Below are 19,141 nucleotides of genomic sequence, written 5' to 3'. Positions count from 1 at the left end.
ATCAAGATTGGAGATAGAGTATCACTTCTTGACAAGATATGAGCGGAGGAGCCGCTTGCTAAAACGATAAATACTCAACTTGGTTCCCTTCTTTGAATAAGAATTTCCTTTACCCCCTTGTGCCCTTTTTTCTCGGCAATACTGATTGCAGACCAAGTCTTTCCGACATCCACCTGTCATAATGTGTCAGTGGCGGTTATAGATGCTCCATTCGCGAGCCCCATGTGTATCTCAGGGCGACAAACAGGCCAGAAATAGGGTGAATACTCACTTTGCTGTATCCCCACTGAGGCAACGTCAAATTCGGGTCGGCTCCCTTCTCCAGCAGCAACCTCAAACCCTTGATCTTATACTCTTGCTCGCAGTCACACAAGACGAGCGCAATGAGTGGACTAAACTCATTGTGAGTGGCGTTTACGTTAGCACCATTAGCAATCAACAGTTCCAGCATATCGTATTGTACCATAGACCAACCAGGAGGGTCCTGGAGGTTGTACTCTTCATGGAAGCTCCACTGGAATGGATAGTGTGATGGGCCTGCGCAGACAGCAATCAGTGGCGTCCCAAAGGGGCTCACTGGTATGTTAAAATTGCATCCGTGATCAATAAAGTGCAGAATAGTATCTGCGCTTAACAATGCTGATGCTGCCATGAGTGCAGAGCCGTAAAAGCTTCCCGGAACGACCTCAGTTGGATCAGCGCCCTGTTGGAGGAGGAAGGGAATAGCTGTCGGCACATTCACGCAGAGTGTGATCATGTTCCCCCAAAAGCTGCCAGGAATGGTTAAGCCGACATTTTCTTTCACAAGTTCACTGCTCAACGCTCGGAAAGGGTGAGTGAAGTTGAGCATCTGGCTGGCTGATATCTCCGTTGCGCCAAGCTTGCGGAGGGTGTCAGAGGTTCTGTAACTCTTCTTCATGTCGAGAGTTGCTATCATTGCCGTTGGGTAGATACCGCAGCTCTCCTCACGATTCACATCCACACCTTCTTGTTTAGCCACCAGTTCCAGTCTCTCATCATCGCGTCCCTCAGTCGCCGCAATGAAGGTGTTGCCATTAAAAGGCTTTGCATATAGTATGGATGGCCCCGTAATTTTGCAATCATCCCACATTCTCTTCCATAGCAACGAGAAGTGCAGTGTCTGGTTGTATTTGAAAATCATTGATTCAAGACTGTTCGGCTCTGCGGGGGCATTTTTAAACGGATACGAGACATTGGCCTTAGCTCCCTTTTCTATGAGGAGCGACACAATCTCGTCTGTGCCACTACTATAGGAAACTGGGAGGGCAGCGACAAGGGGACACCACTTCTCCCGGCCAGGGTTGCATTGGTTAACATCGCTACCCTTCTCAAGGAGCATCTCAACAGCTTCAACATTTTCAGACGCACAGACTACTGTCAAAGAGTCTCCGAATGGTGCTCCTGGAGCTGGGTCTTGGCTCGCCCCAAGGCTCTGTAACTTGTTGATCAGGGTCATGTTTCCACTAACATATGCGGCATACATCGACGTTCCTGTCTCAGAGAGATATGACATTATTTCGTCCATGTCGGTATGGAAAGACTCTCGGGTATCGTATAGAATGTAGGGCGAAGCGCCCTGGTCCATAACAAAGTCGATATCGACACCGCCCTCAATCAACTTGAGAGCAACATCTTGGCCATCCCATTGAAGAGCACACATAAGCGCCATTTCCCATTTTCTCTGTTCTTCGTCCGTTTCGTACGAAGATGCGTCAAAGCCTTCTAGAAATTTCAATGCCAGATCCCAATGGTCGGAAAGAATAGCAGCAAGTGCTGGATGTGACCACTCGGTATCAGGGTGGCCTGGAGCATCAATAGTTGCACCGTGTTGAATGAGGAGATCAACAAAGTCTTTACTGCCTGTTGCAGCAGCAGCAATCAGCGGAGTTCCATATTCATCCCCTGGTAGATACCTATCAAGGTTGTCCAAGAGGTCATGAGACATCAAGAACTCCACTGGGATATGGTACCTCATGGCACTTGTGATTATTGCAGAAAGTACAGATCCGTCCCGAGATCCATAACCGTATCTGTAGAAGACAGGTGGCGGTAATAATGGCCTCTCGGTGATTGTTTTCAATGCTGGTGTGTGTTGCTTGAGAAGGTCATATATCCTGTCGCGATCTGACGCGGGACACCACGAGTTGGTAAATAATGCCACTGACGGAAGCATGCCGGACTCTGCTTCAAGATTCGGGTCAGCTCCCTCCTCCAAAAGAACCTCCACGTTGGCAAAGCCTTGGCCTCGACAAGCCGTCACAAGAGGCGTCCTAAAATCGTGATAATTCTCACCAACAAGTGAGCTGTTTGGGTTTGCACCTCTCGCAATGAGCTGCTTTATCACCTGGATACCGTCTTTGCTGCCAGCCCAGATGTTCAGTGCCAGGTTGAGCTTTTCTTTGTTCTCCGGTTTTTGCAAATAGTCAAGCAGAAGAGATCGCAGGAACTCAAGATCCGTGGCCTGTCCTTGGTTATCGGTCTCAGAAAGCCAGGACCCGATAGCAGGTAAGAGAATATCTTCATCATCTAGAATTTTTGCATTGGCTCCTTCAACGAGAAGTCGACTGATTTTACTGTTGTTCATCGCAGTGGTGAATATGATCTTGGGCTCGTCTTCCGCGTACTCCCAATCTCTCCAGTGGGCATCAATCCTATCCAGGAATGCCTCAGTGTCGAGATAGCAAAGCCAATATTTATTGACCTCCTCCAATGTTACGTTGTCTGCATATCGCTGGTGCAAAAGTCTCAGATTGGACGCTCGGTTAATTCTGGCGGTTGGGGAAACTCCAGAGGCGAGCATCTTTCGGACATATCCTGCGTTGTCTTGACGAACAGAGACGTATAGTACCTCTTCCTCGAGCTGCTTCAAGGCCTGGGCGTTCATTCGTTCGCTTCTGGAAGCATGGGAGAGAAGAGATTCCAGGAACTCGTCAAATCTCTCCACAGCGCTGAGGATAGAGCATAGTCGTATCATCATTGGATAAACTTTAGTGGCGTAATCACGGTCGAGGAACATCTCCAAATATCCAAGAGCTGCTGAAAATAGCTCATGACATCCATCTACCCATTTGGCCACGATGGCTGTGAAGAGCCCGTTTACGGTGCTGTTCAGGATCAACTTCAGCATATTTCCATCCGCCAGCGTATTGCTGCCTGTAGCCCTTTGATACTTTGTTTTATTTTGAAGCGTAAAGTGTCGCACAAGGTCAATTCTGCCTGTAGCCACGATGAAGGCCAAAGGTGTCTGGTGATAACCGTCAACCCCATTGAAGTCGATTGTGCTTAGAATCAACGAAATGCACGTGGGATACAATCCTGCCGCCACAGCTTTTGATAGGAAGCTTGAGGTGTGTCCGATTCGTAATGGGCCGTCCAAAAGCCGTGCCATCGATACGCCCCAGGGTCCGCCTCTGGCATCGATGTATAAAATCGCCTTGTACGGTGATCTATAATCATCCCAAGAGTTGACTAGAGCACAATTTCGATTAAGATTCCTGAGCCTGGGTTCCTGTTGGAGCAGGCCGGTTATATAATGCACGAGGTCATACTCAACGTTTTGATATTGGAGATGGGAAAAGATGTCTTGACATGTGCTAGCCAAGAACTGTACCACATCCCTGCCATTTTCAGCTACGACATCATCCTCAGAGCCCGATTGGGTGACTGATTCCCAGATAGGCGAGGTACTATACGCCAAACAAGCTCGAGAAAGTTGAAGATGAATGTCTCTCAGATCGAGTCTGAACCTGCCAGCTTGCGGCGAAAGAAGATACTGTTCAACGCTGAAGTGTGCAAGAGTTATGGCCTTGCATTTGGGCCCACGGATCGGGTAACTGTAGTCAGACTCTCGGACAAGACTTCGGCAAATGTTGCGAATTTCACCCTATTTAACAAAAAATCTGTCATCGTCCACCTCAATGCATTATCATTTGAGACTCACAGGATTTTGAAGGCGATCCTCTTCATCCACCTCCAATCTGTCCTCATCGATGGTCAATGCTTCAACAAGCATGTTTGCAGTCATTTCTCCATCCGTTCCGATCAGCCACGATAGTATCCGTTTGGCTTTGCGGAGATCGGAATTGGACATTTTCTTGAACATCCGCTCATATGTCTCTGTAAGGGTTGATGGTAAGTTGTTGATAGCCTCTCGTATCTCGCGTGCTGTTCGACAACGTGATATCTCGTCAAGTTGGCACTGCACCCAGCGGAACCTGTTTCAAGAGCTATCAGTGGGCATGTTGTATAGAGAACGCCAAAGTGGCACGTACATTCCACCGGACTTTTGTACTAATGCGGTTATCACATCGCTTCGAAGTCCTTCTGAAGAGCCATGAAAGACTTTGAAATTGCCGTTTGCATCATTTCGCATTATTTCTGTCACATATACTTCGATATCCTGGACAACTGCGGCATACTCCAGTGGCTGTATGGTGAAGCCTGACGGTTCTAGAGATTGCTTTATACCACTCTCGTCACGACTGAAACACATACACCGTATGTCTGCCCATTGCCCAACGTTGCGTGTCATGGTTTTTAGAACATTCAGTAACTCATCAAGTTTCTCACATTCATCAAGAGCATCGATGAATAGAAAAACCGTATCAAAGGTGGAATATTCTTGTTGCAAAATGCCTGTTAACTCCGAGACAGGCACCATGTCAGCGGTTGGATACTTGCTTCGCAATCTCTCGATTGCTTCTGGGAAGGTCGGCATGTCCTTGATGAGCTGATGCAACAAGGAACGAAGCATAGAGCTTGGAAGCGATTTGTGAGAGCTTCTGAAGTCGAAATAGTAGTACCCGACGTATATATTGGACGATGGTGTTACCGACAGAGCGGCTTGCACGGCAGTCGACCTTCCAATTGTTGGTCAGTCACAATATCAAAATGCATGTAAGCGGCGACTTACATGAGTACTGTTTTCCCAGCTCCGGCTGCGGTCATGTTGCGTTAGTGAATATTGTGTGGTTCATTGTAGTAGAAATTACCTTCGCCTTGAATCAGTATATTCTTGGGCGAATCTGCAGTGCATTGCAACCACTGTGCAAAATTTCCTGTTTCCTCGAAGAACCAGGACCCTGTGTTTGAGACTGCCAGGGCAATATTATCGAAATAGTTGGGCTCGCAGTCAACAGCGTTTAGCCACTTGGTGAGCTCGTTCATTTGGTCTTGGCTCATTACTTTCTTGATATCAGATAGATGCGCATCTATTACTTCAAGATTGTCGGTTATAAGAGTGCGGTCAGACTCGCGTGCTTCGCGTAGTTGGAGGAGCTGTGCTTTGATCTCTGATGTTGTCTCAAGCGTGCTGACAGCAATAGCTTTCTCGAAAATGTTCAAGTGTCTCTGAATCCGCATCGACGCATTTTGAAATTCGCCATCCTTCTTAAATGGCCAGACAAGTATCTGGCGAACCCGTCTAATCCCCTCGGCCGGCTTCAGCTTTACCTGCAGCGCCAAAAGGTCATCGTGGCAGAGTTTGATGTCTGGCTCTAGCTCTATCTTCAGGCTTGAAAATACTGAGGGAAGTTGAAGTCGAGATACAATGCATAGGAGTGAGCTTAGCTCTTCATGCAGTGCAGTAGCCTCGTTTGCCGCGTTCTTTACCCCTCTGATGTATTTGATACATGCGGACGAGACGGAGACGGAGAGGTCCACAATCGCTATCAAACTGGCGGCGACTTCCATCGTAGCCAGGTATGGACGTGGATAATGTGTGTTCAGATTGGAAGGAGGTATTGTCACTCTTTATATGTTGCGCCTGACATTGTGGCTTCAGCCACCATTTCGCATAGGCGGGGGTTTCTGCTGACTTCCATCTTCACGTCCGTTCCAAGACGGGGGACAGAGGATCTAAGTACAAGCCACTATTTACCTAACTCACCGACGCACACCTTTATTATCCTATCTCGCGTTTTCTGCAGGGATATCAGTTTTGTCCCTAAATCCAAGAATAAGACACGTTTCATGAGTTATGGTCTTGTAGTATTATCTACCCCCAGGGCACCAGACGCATCAGAGACGAAATTAGCAGATCAGCTTATGATACTTAGACTATGGTCTTTAGGCTATCTCTTTTTGTAACCTAAGACTTAGAGGAGGTCAACTTTTCTGCTGCCCAGCAGTCTACCCACATCTTATCATTCGCCATTAGCATGTTGAACAAGGCCAAGAGCTGCCAATTATCCTATTCCATCATCTAGATCTAGGCTTCCTCTACTCGCATCTGCCAAAGCGACGTAGGTTGAATAATCTGACAGGGCAGGTTAAGGTGATGTATGGCATCCCCACAAGAGCGAATAACCTCTTGAATACGCTCATGCTCAACTCTCAGTTCCAAGGAATAAAGCGCGGCAACAGCTTCCCATGCTTTTAGAGCCTCCTGGCTGATATCCAGGTCCCATGTACCTCGCCATACCACTTGAGCGCAGTATTCGTTTCTTGTGTAGATGAATGCACAGGTGGTTCCCCGGTCTCCACTCCAAAGTACCAAAGTTTCAAGCTTCGGCATTCGCAGTGCAACCTTTGCTGTAGAGAGTAGTGGACTGTTAATACCCTCCTGGTGGTGCTTTCCACTTCCTTGGAAACTCAACGCTAATGATTGCAGATGCTCCCACGTCCATTCTTTCCTACATGCTGCGAGAAAATCCCCGGCGTTAATAAGGAACGAGACAAAAAATTGTTCAAGTCTCAAGCTTGTCTGAGCAAGATATCGGCTGGATTTATTTTGGATATCCAAACGATTCCGAATGTCTCTGAGCCTCTCGTAACTTGGATCTTGATAGGCTGACTGTGTAAGATGCTCAACGGAATGCTGAAATAAGATCAGACTCTTGAGTGTTTTAGGCAAAACCATGCCTATTGCTTCTTCACGTTCTAAAACCAATTAGCGAGTTAGATCCCCACAAGGAGGTTCACGCACTAAGTTGTGAGAAATCGAAATAGAAACATGGAAATGTATATGTATACATTATTGACCATAGATCGTAGATGATGTCCGTCAGGCAAACCAGCTGCGACAACAGTTTGTCCAGACTGGAAGGTAGAAGACAACGGCGGAATTGGCGACGAATCAACAGGCTGGTGACCGCAGTGACAGGTACATAGCTGTTGTAGTCCAGTGTGATAGGCCCAAACAGCTGTTGCATGGCAAGGAAAGAGGGAGGTCTCACCTGGGTACCGTTCACCCAACCGTGCGAGGGATCGTGCCAAGTTGATTCTGCGAAGGTCAAGTCTTAACGAGGAGTTTCATCGTGATCGTCGTCAAACCGAAGGTTTTTAGCCCAGTGCTCCGTATTACTGCAAGAAACCGCGTTGAGTTCCAGTGTCAAAGGACCTTGAGTCTTCCATGTACTCAAAATAGACAAGATCTTGCCAATAGCGTGGCTGATTATGGAACTATCGCGTGAAAAACTAGGAGTGCGAGTACGAGCCTTGCAAAGAGTACAGTCATACTTCGGTAGCTCGACGCAAAGATAGATATGCTTCACAAGGTGTCTCTGTTGAACAATTTTCTCGAATCCGTCGAAGCAGGATGGTGATTGGAGCTTTAGCTTGGCCATGTTCCTCACTCCAATGACGCTTTGCCATTCTTTCGAAACGGAAGCTAAATCAGCCCAGCGTGGATTCTTGAGGTCGACTATGGTGTTTAGAATCATGTGGCGGATCTCTGGAGGGAGAGACGACCACTTTAGGAACCCTGAGCTTCGAAGCCTCATGTTGTACTGACGCTTTTTTTGGAAGAAAGGTGAAGAAATTCCGAACAAGTAAAGAGTATTGTGCGGTTTTATAAGGGCTGCGTTTGAACCTTAAAATGGTATAACTTTGGTAATGGATTTAGATTGTCACATTTGGTGGTTGGTGCAACTTTGAAGCCAATATTGCCTTTGGCTGTCATGTATTAAGAGTCATATGTAGGGCAAATGTGAATATTTGATGGTTCGTATAACGTCTAAAAGAAAATAAAGGCTGCCCTGCATCGAGAGTCATAGAGTAGGGCATAAATGTTAATCTCGCACAATATAAAATGTTGTATTGTGCAAGATCATGTTGCGTAGCTAGGCAGGCAGGCTGTGAATAGAATCATCGAACGCATCACGTGACATGTTCATCAACTCGGCCCAAAGGTAAAGTGGTCGTATGCGAATGAAAATCTATTATCTTCATTTTTTAATAATTCAAAAGAGCACCAGGTCCCTTTGAAATGTGATATTGTAACTGGGGGCTGTCAGATAATAGCTTATCATAGTTGGCCTTTCCAAATTGCAGCCAAATAGAGAATATTCCTCTTGTGTACAAGGTTTGAGAGGCTGAAAGACTTATCTCATGTCGAAGGACATTAACCCGATGATCGGTGACCAGTAGGTAACGTAGAGGATGTCTAAGCTTTAGGATGCCTTTAGGATACGAAAATAAACAGCTCAACAAGTCTGACCTGATGGTTACGATAACTAATCTACGGTAGAGCCGCTTGGGTTACAGTAGACGTCGTCAATCACCCTTGCTCGACCCTTGATCTGCAGTCAATAAAACCCTACTGGGAAGCCGATAGGTAGACAGCATGTGTGCCACGCAACTGTCTCGAAATGGTACACCTGAACGTTTCACACGGCGCGGATCGCAATGTGATTATCTCTTTGAGATGGAAAATGGGGATCAGTGAATACTGGACAAGTCTGACGCCCTCACACCCGACACGAAACCATTCACGGGAGAGGAATCTGGGGAACAGAACGAGACTAATTTAGCGCAGCCAAGCTTTTCAACCGGAGAGTGGGCGATTGTCAAACCGAAACGTGGGAAAGAGATCGACGAGACCAGGTTGGAAAAGCTTTTTTTCTTTCTTATTTTTACAGTACTAAGACAGCATCCGGGTCGAACAGCCGATGGATGGTAATACTGAGGTGACATTGGTGATTGGACTTATCTTACGTACAGTTGGTCATGTACTTATGACTTGCGTGCTTTGCAACCCCGCCTTACAATTGAGACCATTACGCAAGCTCGTTGGTGGAGAGTTTTTATCGGAACTGGAGGAATGGTCTGGCGTCTAGGTCTGGATCCCGGGTAGTCAGAGAGAGTGTGTGGAGCAGAGCTTGAGTCGATTTTGAGGGGGAGAGAATAACCAGAACCAGGGGCGAAAAAAAAGAGTGAACCGAAATTTTAGATTTTTTGGGTTGCATCTTTTTTAGGCGACGCGCATTAATTGTTAGGCTATTCCCAACATGGCTGGAGGCTGGAATAGGAAGGTTGGTTCTTGGGAAGCAATCAGATAACGAGTAAATCATTCTGCTGGGGTTGGTCTTTTGCCTGTCCTGCGGCTCTATTCTACACAAAGCGGGGGTTGGTTCAACCGAAGCTAAGATGGAAAATATGAGGTTGGAGATGGGTTGGACGGGCCGAAAATGCTGTCGAGAGTCAACAGAGGGTTGAGAAGTGGTGGTGTCGTGCAGACTCCAAGTGGAAAGGCTAGTTTGATGGAGAATAAAAATGGTATGCTTAAAGAAGTTCTAGAGTTTTCGTCGGTCAACTCTAGTGGATGGAATGTCGGGGTAAATACGGAGTAGACATCAATATTCACTCATCAGGATGGTCAACACACATGATTACATTGACATGACGATGATAGATACATAGTAGTAAGTATACAGTGGCGGTCTATAATATCTCCTTGTCCATATCCATATCCAAACGAGCAGCAGCCAAGTCAATCACCGTTGTACGGTTCCATCTGGTCTATCTTTCAGTGGAGTTGACCAACTTGGCTTTCCAGCCGGAGACAGTTCCCGTTGTTAGTGTAGTGGTACCGCAGGTCATTGGGCGCCGTTGTCTAGGTCTGTCTCAGGGGGGCATTGGAACTTGGAATCACGGGCCATTTAGTAGCAAGTATGGGCTTAGGTGTCGTGTGTATTAGGTGTTAGGTGTTAGCTGCTAGGTACCTCGTTACAGACTTGATCCGTACTCGTATCAGGATCCATCTCACCTCATTCAAAAACTCGTTACGAGTAGATCGCGGGTCTCGCTAACAATTTCTGTCTCTATTTTCAGAAACTCTGACTGCGCAGTACGTCAGCGCGATACATCCTCTGTTTGATCTCTAGACGACTTTCTCACATCGTCTGGACATTGGGAAATCTTTAGCCGCGCCACGTTCGGCAGCGCCTAGCCTGTTGACCAGTCCAGTCCAGCCCAGTGAACGCAATGCAATGCGATGGATGGATGTAATGTTGGGGTCGGTAACCACTCGTCTTTTTTGCCGCTTGAATCCCCTCATGCCATTCTGGGCTTTCCCATGGGACGCCTAGGACGCCAAGTTCCCGTCCCCAAGGTACCCATGCCATCATGGCAACAGCATCACGATACAATAGGTTCAACGTATCGCCTCATCAAACGTAACCACCAAGATTCCACAGAGGCTCGATAATACGTCACAGAGATTTGTTGTGTTTCAATAATTCGCCCATTCTGCCCGTGCTCGGCCTTTGTTTCATAAAAATGAGATTTAATTCCTGCGACATTTCTACAGGTCACAACTTGAACAGTGTTTGGCTACTGCAGCACGATAAGATAAGCTGCGAGCTACTGCTCGTGCAGGCCCGAACGCCCTGTAGTTTGGTGACTTTCAGGGGGCCAGCCTCCCCAACCTCACTCCACACGCTCGAGCCACTACGGTCACGCCCCGGACATGCTCATCCAACGTCGCATCACAGCCTATGCCACCAGAAATCAGACTTCAAGGCCGGGTCGTGTCCTTTCCATCTCTGCCCATACGCCCCAACTCTTCGCCACCCCAGCATCCATCTTCCATCCCTCTTCTATGTACCCCTTGTTCTGTTTTCTAGGCTGGTTATCATTCATTACCCCGTCTCTCGCTCCTCAACTCAACTTTCTTTCTTTTTCATCTGTTCTCTATTCCCTCGTTTGATCCATCTTGCTTTACAGATACCTCCTAGTGACGGCGCAAGACGACCCCGCGAATCAATCCATCGGACTGGCTCCGATATAGCAATCGATAACGAGAACACCCAACATGCACTTCACAAAGAAGATCGACCGAGCCTTCCAATGGGCCGGCGAAAAGATGGGCGGCGAAGCCCGAACTGCTCATTCTGACGAGTTCAAGAACCTCGAGACTGAGATGGCTTTGCGACAGGACGGTATGTAACATCACAACGACCCCAGCTGTCACCATAACGGTTTTAACATGATTAGGCATGGAAAAGATGCAAAAGTCCATGACCGGCTACGTCAAGTGGTTGTCCCGTCGCAATGAACTAATGGAGGACAAGGAGCGCGGCACCCCAATGTCGGCTCTTGGCCGAACCATGGCTACTCACGGTGAGGACTTTGAGCAGGATTCCGAGTTCGGAAACTGTCTCTTGTCTTTGGGTCGTGCCAACGAGCGCATTGCTGGTATCCAAGACTCGTACGTTGACAGCGCCAATGCGACTTGGCTGGACAACCTCGAGAGGAGCCTGGCAATGATGCGAGAGTACCAGGTATGTCAATCAATCCCTTGAAATGCACTTTCCCAGCTAACAGAACCAGAACGCTCGCAAGAAGCTCGAGAACCGACGCCTCGCCTACGATGCCAGCACAAACAAGCTGCAAAAGGCCCGCCGTGACGATTTCCGTGTCGAAGAAGAGGTTCGCATGAACAAGGCCAAGTTTGAGGAGACCAGCGAGGATGTTCTTCGTCGCATGCAAGACATCAAGGAAACAGAGGTGGACAACATTTCCTCTCTGACCCAGTTCCTTGAAGCTGAGCTCGACTACCATGAGCGTTGCGCTGAGGAGCTGCGACGTGTGCGCCAGAGCTGGGCCGGCGGTGCATCTTCACCTACCAGTGCTCCCAAGATCGGCCGCAGTCGATCCAACACCGCTCGTTCTTGGCAAGAGCCTCGGCACCAGGCCGTCTACGAAGAACCCGAGCCTGAACAAGAATCTGCCCGCATTCCCCATCGTTCTCCTGCCAGCCGTCTTGCACCTCCTCCTCCTCAACCTGCACGACCCCCGATCGGACGCGCCTCAACATTTGAAGGCCGCTCCTCTACAGCTACACCACTTGCCAATCTCAGAGTTCCTGGTGCTCCTTTGACACGCGTCGCTACGGACGGCGGTTCATATGGACGACACGACGATGTATTCTCTGATGATGTTTCAACCAGCAGAAGCGGCAGTCCCGATTGGGAACAACGCGCTGCCAGCCCTGCTACTAGCTATGGAAGTTTGAGTCGAAGCACAAGTGGATTGGCTCTTGGAAAGAAGCCACCACCACCACCTCCCAACAGGGCCAAGAAGCCCCCGCCTCCTCCTCCTGCGAGAAGGGAAAACCTGGGGTACTGATTGATTGATGTATTATGAGACAAATTGGGCAAATTGGGTACATGGGTGACCGGCGTTAGGGAATAATCTGCTTGACAATAGAGTCATTGTACGCGAAATGCGTCTAATTGAACTTGTGATCCTCATTGGCGTGATTGTGAATGTCATGATACTGGGCCACTGTCGCGTGAGATAAGATAAGGTCACGTGAACTTCCAAACAAGAAGCTTCCATGATCACCAACACCATCTTTGTTGCATCATCATCAACATGGCGACGGAAGACGAGCGCTATCGGCAATCGAGCCAGTTTCGGCTCTGGTCCTTTTCAAAGGCCAATCTACAAGAATTACGCGCAAAGACAAACTCGCTCGCTCGAGAACAGATCGCTCCCCGACTCGCGACAAATCCTCCTCCAGACTTCCTCACCCCCGATGAAGAAATCCGCCTTGTCAAGTTCTTTACCGTCGAGCTTATCCGCGCGGCTCAGTTCTGTGAACTGCCTACCGAAGTTCGAGCGACCGCTGCCATTTTTCTCCGACGATTCTACGTGACCAACTCGGTCATGACCTACCCTGCGACCGACCTCCTCAAGACATCGCTTTTCTTTGGCTGCAAGGCTGAGGGTTTCTTCTACAAACTCAATGCTTTTTCGGAGAAGTTCCCAAACACAACAGGTGAACAGATCCTTGCAGGAGAGTTTCTGCTCTGTCAGGGGATCCGCTTCGCATTTGACGTGCGACATCCTTTCAGAGCGCTTGAGGGTGCCATTCTGGAATTCAGGCGAAGACTGCCTGATGAAGAAACAAGGATCAACAAGGCACACGCTCAAGCGCGTGAAATTCTCAAATTCAGTCCTTTGGTGACGGATGCGTATTTTCACTATGCGCCAAGTCAAATCATGATGGCGGCGCTTTCCATGGTTGACCACGGATTACTCGACATTTTGATCCCTTCTCCGGGCCAAGGCGGCAACGCTAGCCAGGATGCAGTGTTTGCAAACATGCGGGACAAGATCCTAGAAGCTGTCGCCAGTTGTCGCAAGATGCTCGAGGAGGAACCACCAGAGAGGATGACGGATTACTGGGGAACGGTATGCAACTTCATGTTCAACGATAATAGATAACCACTAACAATAATAGCCCGAAATCGTCAAGGCGATGAAACCCCTGCGAAAGAAGCTTCAGAAATGTCGTGATCCCGATCGAGCGAATCTTGTCAATCTTCAACGAGCCAGGCGAGAGCAAGTCATGAACAAAGAAAAGAAGGCAGCCGAAGGTGGTGAGGATGGAACGGTATTTGGGGATGAATCAAGAGAAACAAAAAGGGTGAAACTCGAGAATGCAGATCCTTTTGGCCCTCCTCTATGAGTTGTCAGGTCAATTGGATGATAGCTTCATCGTGTTCTACGAACAAACCAATCGGCACCTGCCAACACGTTTCCTAGGACGATTCCACAGGGTCTGGACCTGGATCGGCCAGTTTTGGCCGATGCATGAGCTGGCAACCAGATTCTTGCATCCCTTGCTCCCTTGGCGTTTTACCTTGGCCAACATTGGGAGTCCAAGGGAGCTTTCTTCGCATCCTATGAAAGAGCAGGAATGCGACGCTAGCATTGCCGAGCTCTTGGCAGCGTCTTTAATTCTTTGATTAGCTGAGTAGCAGATGCGCCTTTTGCAAACAGCTGTCGGGCTGTGCTACAAGCTAAGCAGTTGCGATACCTTAAATCATGTCTATGACGATATCAATATACCCGATCGGCGTGCGGGGAGTGGGGATCCGGCCGAAGGAGCTCAGAACTGACGGCCTAGGCCGAATTGACTCTACCTCCAGCCTATCGCGAATTCCGGATATTGCTGGCAATGAAGGAAGCTATCGTTTTGTGTAGGTTGTCCGTTACGCGGTCGTTGCGCCTCCATGCGACCAGCGTCTTGAGACCGGTGGACAAACAGGCTTTTCATCAGGTCGATACGAGCAGGGTTAGTTACAAACTTACAATAACAATATTGGAATCTCGCAATTACCCAATTGAATCCGCTGTTCGGCTTTGCCATTGGTGCTTCGCAACTCCCGAGCACAACATTACTTCGTCTCTCCCGGCTTTCGGCACGCGGCAAAACACGACAGCTCTCAATCCAAGCCTGACCCTTGCTTGGCTATGACATTGAACCGTCGCCTCAGACAGTCAAGAGCCTTGGCACGTTGGCTGAGTTGAGTTGCGCTCTTGCAACCCTGTCTAGCCAGTGAAGATGCGGGAAACATCTTGGTCTATGTCATTGACTCTGTCTTATTCTGCATCGAGCATGGTCTCAACAAGGCTCGTGCTGATGAAGCATTCGCAATTGGCCAGGAGGCTGCCGCAAGAGCTAAGACTTGTCGACTGAGAGCTTCCATCCAGATGGTTCATAAGCTCTGCGTTCCCCCCAACGTTTGGTTCAATTGTTTATTCAGGATAACTCTATTTAAGCAATCACATCCAAAATGAAGCTGCAATCTCTTGTTACTCTTGCCGCCTCCGGCCTTGTTGCCGCTCAGAGCCGTCCCAACCTGACCGCGGCCATTGAGTCTGAGAACTCTACCCTCTCCTCGCTTGGTGGTATGTATCTAGCTATGGTATACTTCATATGCTGACCCTCGCAGGCCTTATCGCCGGTCAGCCCAGCCTTCTTCGAGACCTTGGCCGTCTTCGAAATGTCACCATCTTGGCCCCAAGCAATGATGCCCTCGAGGAGCTCCTCAAGGACACCAGCATTGCTCGCATGGTCGACAGCAACCCCAGCTATGTCGCCAATCTTTTGTCTTACCACATCCTGAACGGCACCTACTATGCCAGCAACATCACGGACATGGACATGGCTGCTTTTATTCCTACCCACTTGACCAACTCGACATACACCAATGTCACAAGCGGACAGCGCGTGGAGGCCATGGCCATGAACGACACTGTCAGCTTCTACAGTGGTTTCCGCGCTCAGTCCAATGTCACCAAGGCTGTAAGTCACTGACCATTCATAACATCAACTGTACTAACTGTTTAGGATCTCAACTTCACTGGAGGTGTCATCCACATCATCAACCGTGTTCTTAGTGTCCCTCAGAACCTCTCCGACACGGCCATCGCCGCCAACCTCTCCGCCGCTGCTGGCGCCCTTACAGAAGCCAAGGTTGTTACTAACCTTACCGCTGAGAAGAACATCACTGTCTTTGTTCCCAACAACAGTGCGTTCGCCAAGATTGGCTCTGTTCTCGCCAATGCCAGCGAGTCTGACGTCGCCGATATTCTTGCCTACCATGTTGTCAACGGCACTGTTGGCTACAGCAGCGACCTCAAGAACGGTACCCTCACTGCTTCCGATGGCACAAAGCTCAACATTGCTATCTACAACGGCACTGTCTTTGTCAACGAGGCCAAGGTCATTGTCCCTGATGTCCTCATCGCCAACGGTGTTGTCCACGTTATCGATGGGTAAGTTCGCCTTCAGTCACTCCTCGAAACCAAGCTAACATGTACAGTGTTCTCAACCCTGACAAGCCCTCTGCTACTGCCAACCCTACTGCTAGCACACAAGAGGCTGCCTTCTCTGGCGCCAGCTCTGTTAGCGACGTTCCCTTCACCTCCGGTGTCCCCGAGGGTACTGCTCAGGCCACTGGTCTGTCTCCCTCCACTTCAACTGAAGGTGCTGCTCAGGCTACTGCTGCCATTGCGCTCGGTGCGCTGTTTGGTGGTGCTGCTCTCATCATGAACGCTTAAGCTGTAGTTAGTTGTAATTAAGTTAATTGGCTAGGGATTAATGGTCGTTGATAGTAATGGTGCATTAAATGAATAAACATGATTTGAATCTAACCGCATTCCTTGCCGTTAATTAAAGTTAATGTCTCCTGATCAACAGCCGTGTGTCTAAACTTCTCACGCGAGGCCGAAACATCCGTTCAAATGAGATTCACACCCCCATGACAGGGCCTTCATCCCCATAGACAGGATCTTTCCGAAACCATTCCACATTCTTAATGGCATTAACCTTGATCTCCTCTCCCTTGTTCCCATAGCACATGTCCCAATCGCATCCCTGAGGGTAACTCCCTACCATTTCAAACCCACCATCCAAGTCCTCCAACAGCCGATGTCCAACGCCCGCAGGCACAATGACAACGTCGCCCTGCTCCACGACAGGCTCAACGCGCCCATCGTTCTCCTCGCCGCCAAAGCACAGCCGGGCCCTGCCGTGACTAATGCAGAGGACCTCGTGGGATGTGCTGTGGAAATGTGTTTGGCTGTACATTGTGTAGCGCCATTGCGGTTTCACCGCGCCGATTGACGTGAGGTGCGCTTCGATCTTTGACGCTGAGATGGGGCGTTGGAAAGTGCCGTGGTAATGGAGGAGGGGTTTTTGCTGGATGCTGCAGTTGGGAATGAGATTGTGTGCTGGTATGAGATGTTTTGAGACGCGGAGAGATGAGAGAGGTGTCAGAGACATTGTCATGGGTGATGGTTTATGTTGTGATTGCAACTGATGTTTAAAGTGAGATGTTGTGATGGTTTACTTTGACCAGCAGTATCCTGTTACTACGTTGTTTGACGTCACAGCAATTTGTAACTACCAGCTCAAACTACACGCGTACATTATCGTTTTCAACCTCAAGACACGGAATAATGGTCAATTGCATTTTGATGCAGAACAACGAACAGAATGAAAGACATTGTTACTTGGTCGGCTGCAGGCCCAGGACAACAGCACCTACCCGAGACCTGCTCCGGCAACCCCGCAAATTTCGCATCTACAGAGTTCAGCTAGCTGCACGCAGGGATGCGGAGTTGGCGAGATTGAGTAAATTAAGGTCTCGTCCAAGGAGAGGATCGTCGCTCTTTGCGATCGGCAGGTTAACCTTGAAGTGATCATCGGGTGTGCCTCACGAATGCGCAAGCAGCGGGGACGCGTGCAGTGTTTGCCGAAGCATCAACTGAGGATGCGTGGGCTATACATCCACATAGAGGTGTTTGCTCTTTAAAAAATTATGGATTAAAGCTAAAAACAATGCGAGTCCATAGAGATATGCAAAAAGTATTGAAAATTTCCGATCGATGCGTAAAAACCGAAAAAAGAAATGCGTAATCTGGGAATCGAACCCAGGGCTCCCCGATACTTGCTCTATGGCAACGGAGAATTTTACCACTAAACCAATTACGCTGTGATCTTGTATGATCGAAACTTCACAAATAAGCCTCATACACCAAGATTGCATACGACAACACCTCATAGAGCTGCCAACCTCCACCTGACCTGGTGCTCTGTACATATGGAATTAGAGGAGTCGTGAATTGGATTTCGTCCATATCATACCAACTGCTATTGAGTCTATGTGATGCTGCTATATCGTCAAGATTATTGCAATTCCTACCTCTATAGTCAATATAGTTGCCGGAGTAGCAGGCACTTGACTTTAGTATCATAAGGGACGAATGAATTCAGTTAATTTATGCTATCTCAGACAAGGAGATATACTAACTCGGTAATAATGGAGTGAGAAAGAAGTAGTGTAGAACCCTCTGGATCTTACCCCCGTCACGATTCAGTTGTCATCCACAGCAAATTTACCTGTAGAAGCATCCGGGTTGATTGCCTTCGACGAGAGCTATGTGTGAGCATAGATAAGAGAGACATAAGACATCGTTGAAGCACTTTATGGTGAACTTCTGGTAACGTTATGGTCACGTCATGGTGAGGAAGACCATGGCCAGTCTGGCAGTAGTTGAACCCACTGTACTGGAGCAGATTCTAGACTAACATGTAAAGTTATCTTCGATGCTGCGTTCATCTAACCAACACTAAACACATCTTGCTCTCCTTCCTTTCCACTTTGTAGAACCGCAACGAAGCTTAACCATCTCACTCGATGTTCTCACTTCTCACTTCGCCTCTTTATGTCTTCTTCTCATTCTCATCAACGTCAGATTCAGGAACCTCTACGGGCAACTCGCGGGAGGTTGCCTTGGCTTCCATGCGCAGTTGTCGCTGGTGCAAGAAATTGGCAAACACTGGTTACATACCACAAGTCAGCAATCATAGGGAAATAACAACGCCGAGGGGAAATTTGAACTTACGAATAAGACCACAAGCGCCAACGGCGAAAGACAGGACGGTAGGGAAACCGCGCTCGAACTTGGGAGCCATAGTTTGAGGGAAGATAAGGATTGGCATAAACGAGGTAGTCGCATAGAAAAAGCCGTTCATGCTGGAGATAGTCATGGCTCGCTCTTCAGCATTACCAACATTAATCTCGTTGGCCCAGGTCTAAAAGTAAGTGTCAGTTGGTGGCTCGTTGTAATCGAGATAGATATATATGTAACTTACCCACATGATGCCGGTAACGTAACCGCTGGCGGCAAGGAAGAAACCTGCTACGCGAGCAGCGTCGGAAGGTGGCCAAGCTGTCAAGATGGATGAACCGACAACAATTGTACACATCTAAAATCACAACCATATTAGCCATGCTCACACACTACAATCCTCTGAGCGTCAGGGTTAATGAGAGCTCAACGTACAATTGGGCCAACCATCCAGTAGACACGGTTCTGCGTGTAGTCGGACGATGCTGCGCTGCCACTCGATGCGTCGATTCCGGCGACGCCTAACTCTCTCGTACCCTCTTGGGACGCCTTCTGTGCACCAGCGCCCTGGTGTTCAGCTGCAGACATTGGCTATGTCTTCAATGGAAACGGAGCCATAGAGCCTCTGGCTGGGTCGCTCATCTCCAGCGATTATGATGACCAGGCCTCGCTCTGCTGCATACCTATA

The 19,141-nt window shown here is 48.6% G+C and overlaps 7 protein-coding genes and 1 non-coding gene across 8 annotated transcripts; 3 read left to right on the top strand and 5 right to left on the bottom strand.

The window, feature by feature from the left end:
- Positions 1-1,398: 1,398 nt before the first annotated feature.
- Positions 1,399-2,905, bottom strand: FGSG_02129 (uncharacterized protein; the record flags this gene model as incomplete). The annotated part of the gene is made up of 2 exons (XM_011319705.1): positions 1,399-1,453; positions 1,503-2,905. The coding sequence occupies 2 exons, from the start codon at positions 2,903-2,905 to the stop codon at positions 1,399-1,401; spliced, it is 1,458 nt and encodes a 485-aa protein (XP_011318007.1).
- A 3,324-nt stretch (positions 2,906-6,229) lies between these two features.
- On the bottom strand, positions 6,230-7,742 carry FGSG_02128 (uncharacterized protein; the record flags this gene model as incomplete). Its single annotated transcript, XM_011319704.1, has 4 exons — positions 6,230-6,900; positions 7,035-7,131; positions 7,197-7,243; positions 7,325-7,742. The coding sequence occupies 4 exons, from the start codon at positions 7,740-7,742 to the stop codon at positions 6,230-6,232; spliced, it is 1,233 nt and encodes a 410-aa protein (XP_011318006.1).
- Positions 7,743-10,942: 3,200 nt separating this feature from the next.
- Positions 10,943-12,477, top strand: FGSG_02127 (uncharacterized protein). The gene is made up of 3 exons (XM_011319703.1): positions 10,943-11,180; positions 11,236-11,522; positions 11,572-12,477. The coding sequence occupies exons 1-3, from the start codon at positions 11,054-11,056 to the stop codon at positions 12,367-12,369; spliced, it is 1,212 nt and encodes a 403-aa protein (XP_011318005.1). The 5' UTR covers positions 10,943-11,053; the 3' UTR covers positions 12,370-12,477.
- A 141-nt stretch (positions 12,478-12,618) lies between these two features.
- On the top strand, positions 12,619-13,717 carry FGSG_02126 (uncharacterized protein; the record flags this gene model as incomplete). The annotated part of the gene is made up of 2 exons (XM_011319702.1): positions 12,619-13,440; positions 13,490-13,717. The coding sequence occupies 2 exons, from the start codon at positions 12,619-12,621 to the stop codon at positions 13,715-13,717; spliced, it is 1,050 nt and encodes a 349-aa protein (XP_011318004.1).
- A 1,090-nt stretch (positions 13,718-14,807) lies between these two features.
- Positions 14,808-16,846, top strand: FGSG_02125 (uncharacterized protein). Its single transcript, XM_011319701.1, has 4 exons — positions 14,808-14,943; positions 14,988-15,340; positions 15,386-15,813; positions 15,861-16,846. Exons 1-4 carry the CDS (start codon positions 14,829-14,831, stop codon positions 16,096-16,098), a joined length of 1,134 nt encoding a protein of 377 aa, XP_011318003.1. The 5' UTR covers positions 14,808-14,828; the 3' UTR covers positions 16,099-16,846.
- Positions 16,289-17,012, bottom strand: FGSG_02124 (uncharacterized protein; the record flags this gene model as incomplete). The annotated part of the gene is made up of 2 exons (XM_011319700.1): positions 16,289-16,855; positions 16,968-17,012. 2 exons carry the CDS (start codon positions 17,010-17,012, stop codon positions 16,289-16,291), a joined length of 612 nt encoding a protein of 203 aa, XP_011318002.1.
- Positions 17,013-17,451: 439 nt separating this feature from the next.
- FGSG_20546 lies at positions 17,452-17,533 on the bottom strand. The gene has a single exon. It is a non-coding gene; the product is annotated as a tRNA-Gly (tRNA).
- Positions 17,534-18,265: 732 nt separating this feature from the next.
- FGSG_02123 (uncharacterized protein) lies at positions 18,266-19,041 on the bottom strand (the record flags this gene model as incomplete). Its single annotated transcript, XM_011319699.1, has 4 exons — positions 18,266-18,381; positions 18,448-18,637; positions 18,698-18,811; positions 18,889-19,041. The coding sequence occupies 4 exons, from the start codon at positions 19,039-19,041 to the stop codon at positions 18,266-18,268; spliced, it is 573 nt and encodes a 190-aa protein (XP_011318001.1).
- Between the last annotated feature and the right edge of the window lie 100 nt (positions 19,042-19,141).

Source organism: Fusarium graminearum, chromosome 1 (assembly GCF_000240135.3).
Source record: "Fusarium graminearum PH-1 chromosome 1, whole genome shotgun sequence".
In the NCBI taxonomy this organism is placed as follows: Eukaryota; Fungi; Ascomycota; class Sordariomycetes; order Hypocreales; family Nectriaceae; genus Fusarium; species Fusarium graminearum.
This window is presented reverse-complemented; position numbering and strand designations above follow the sequence as displayed.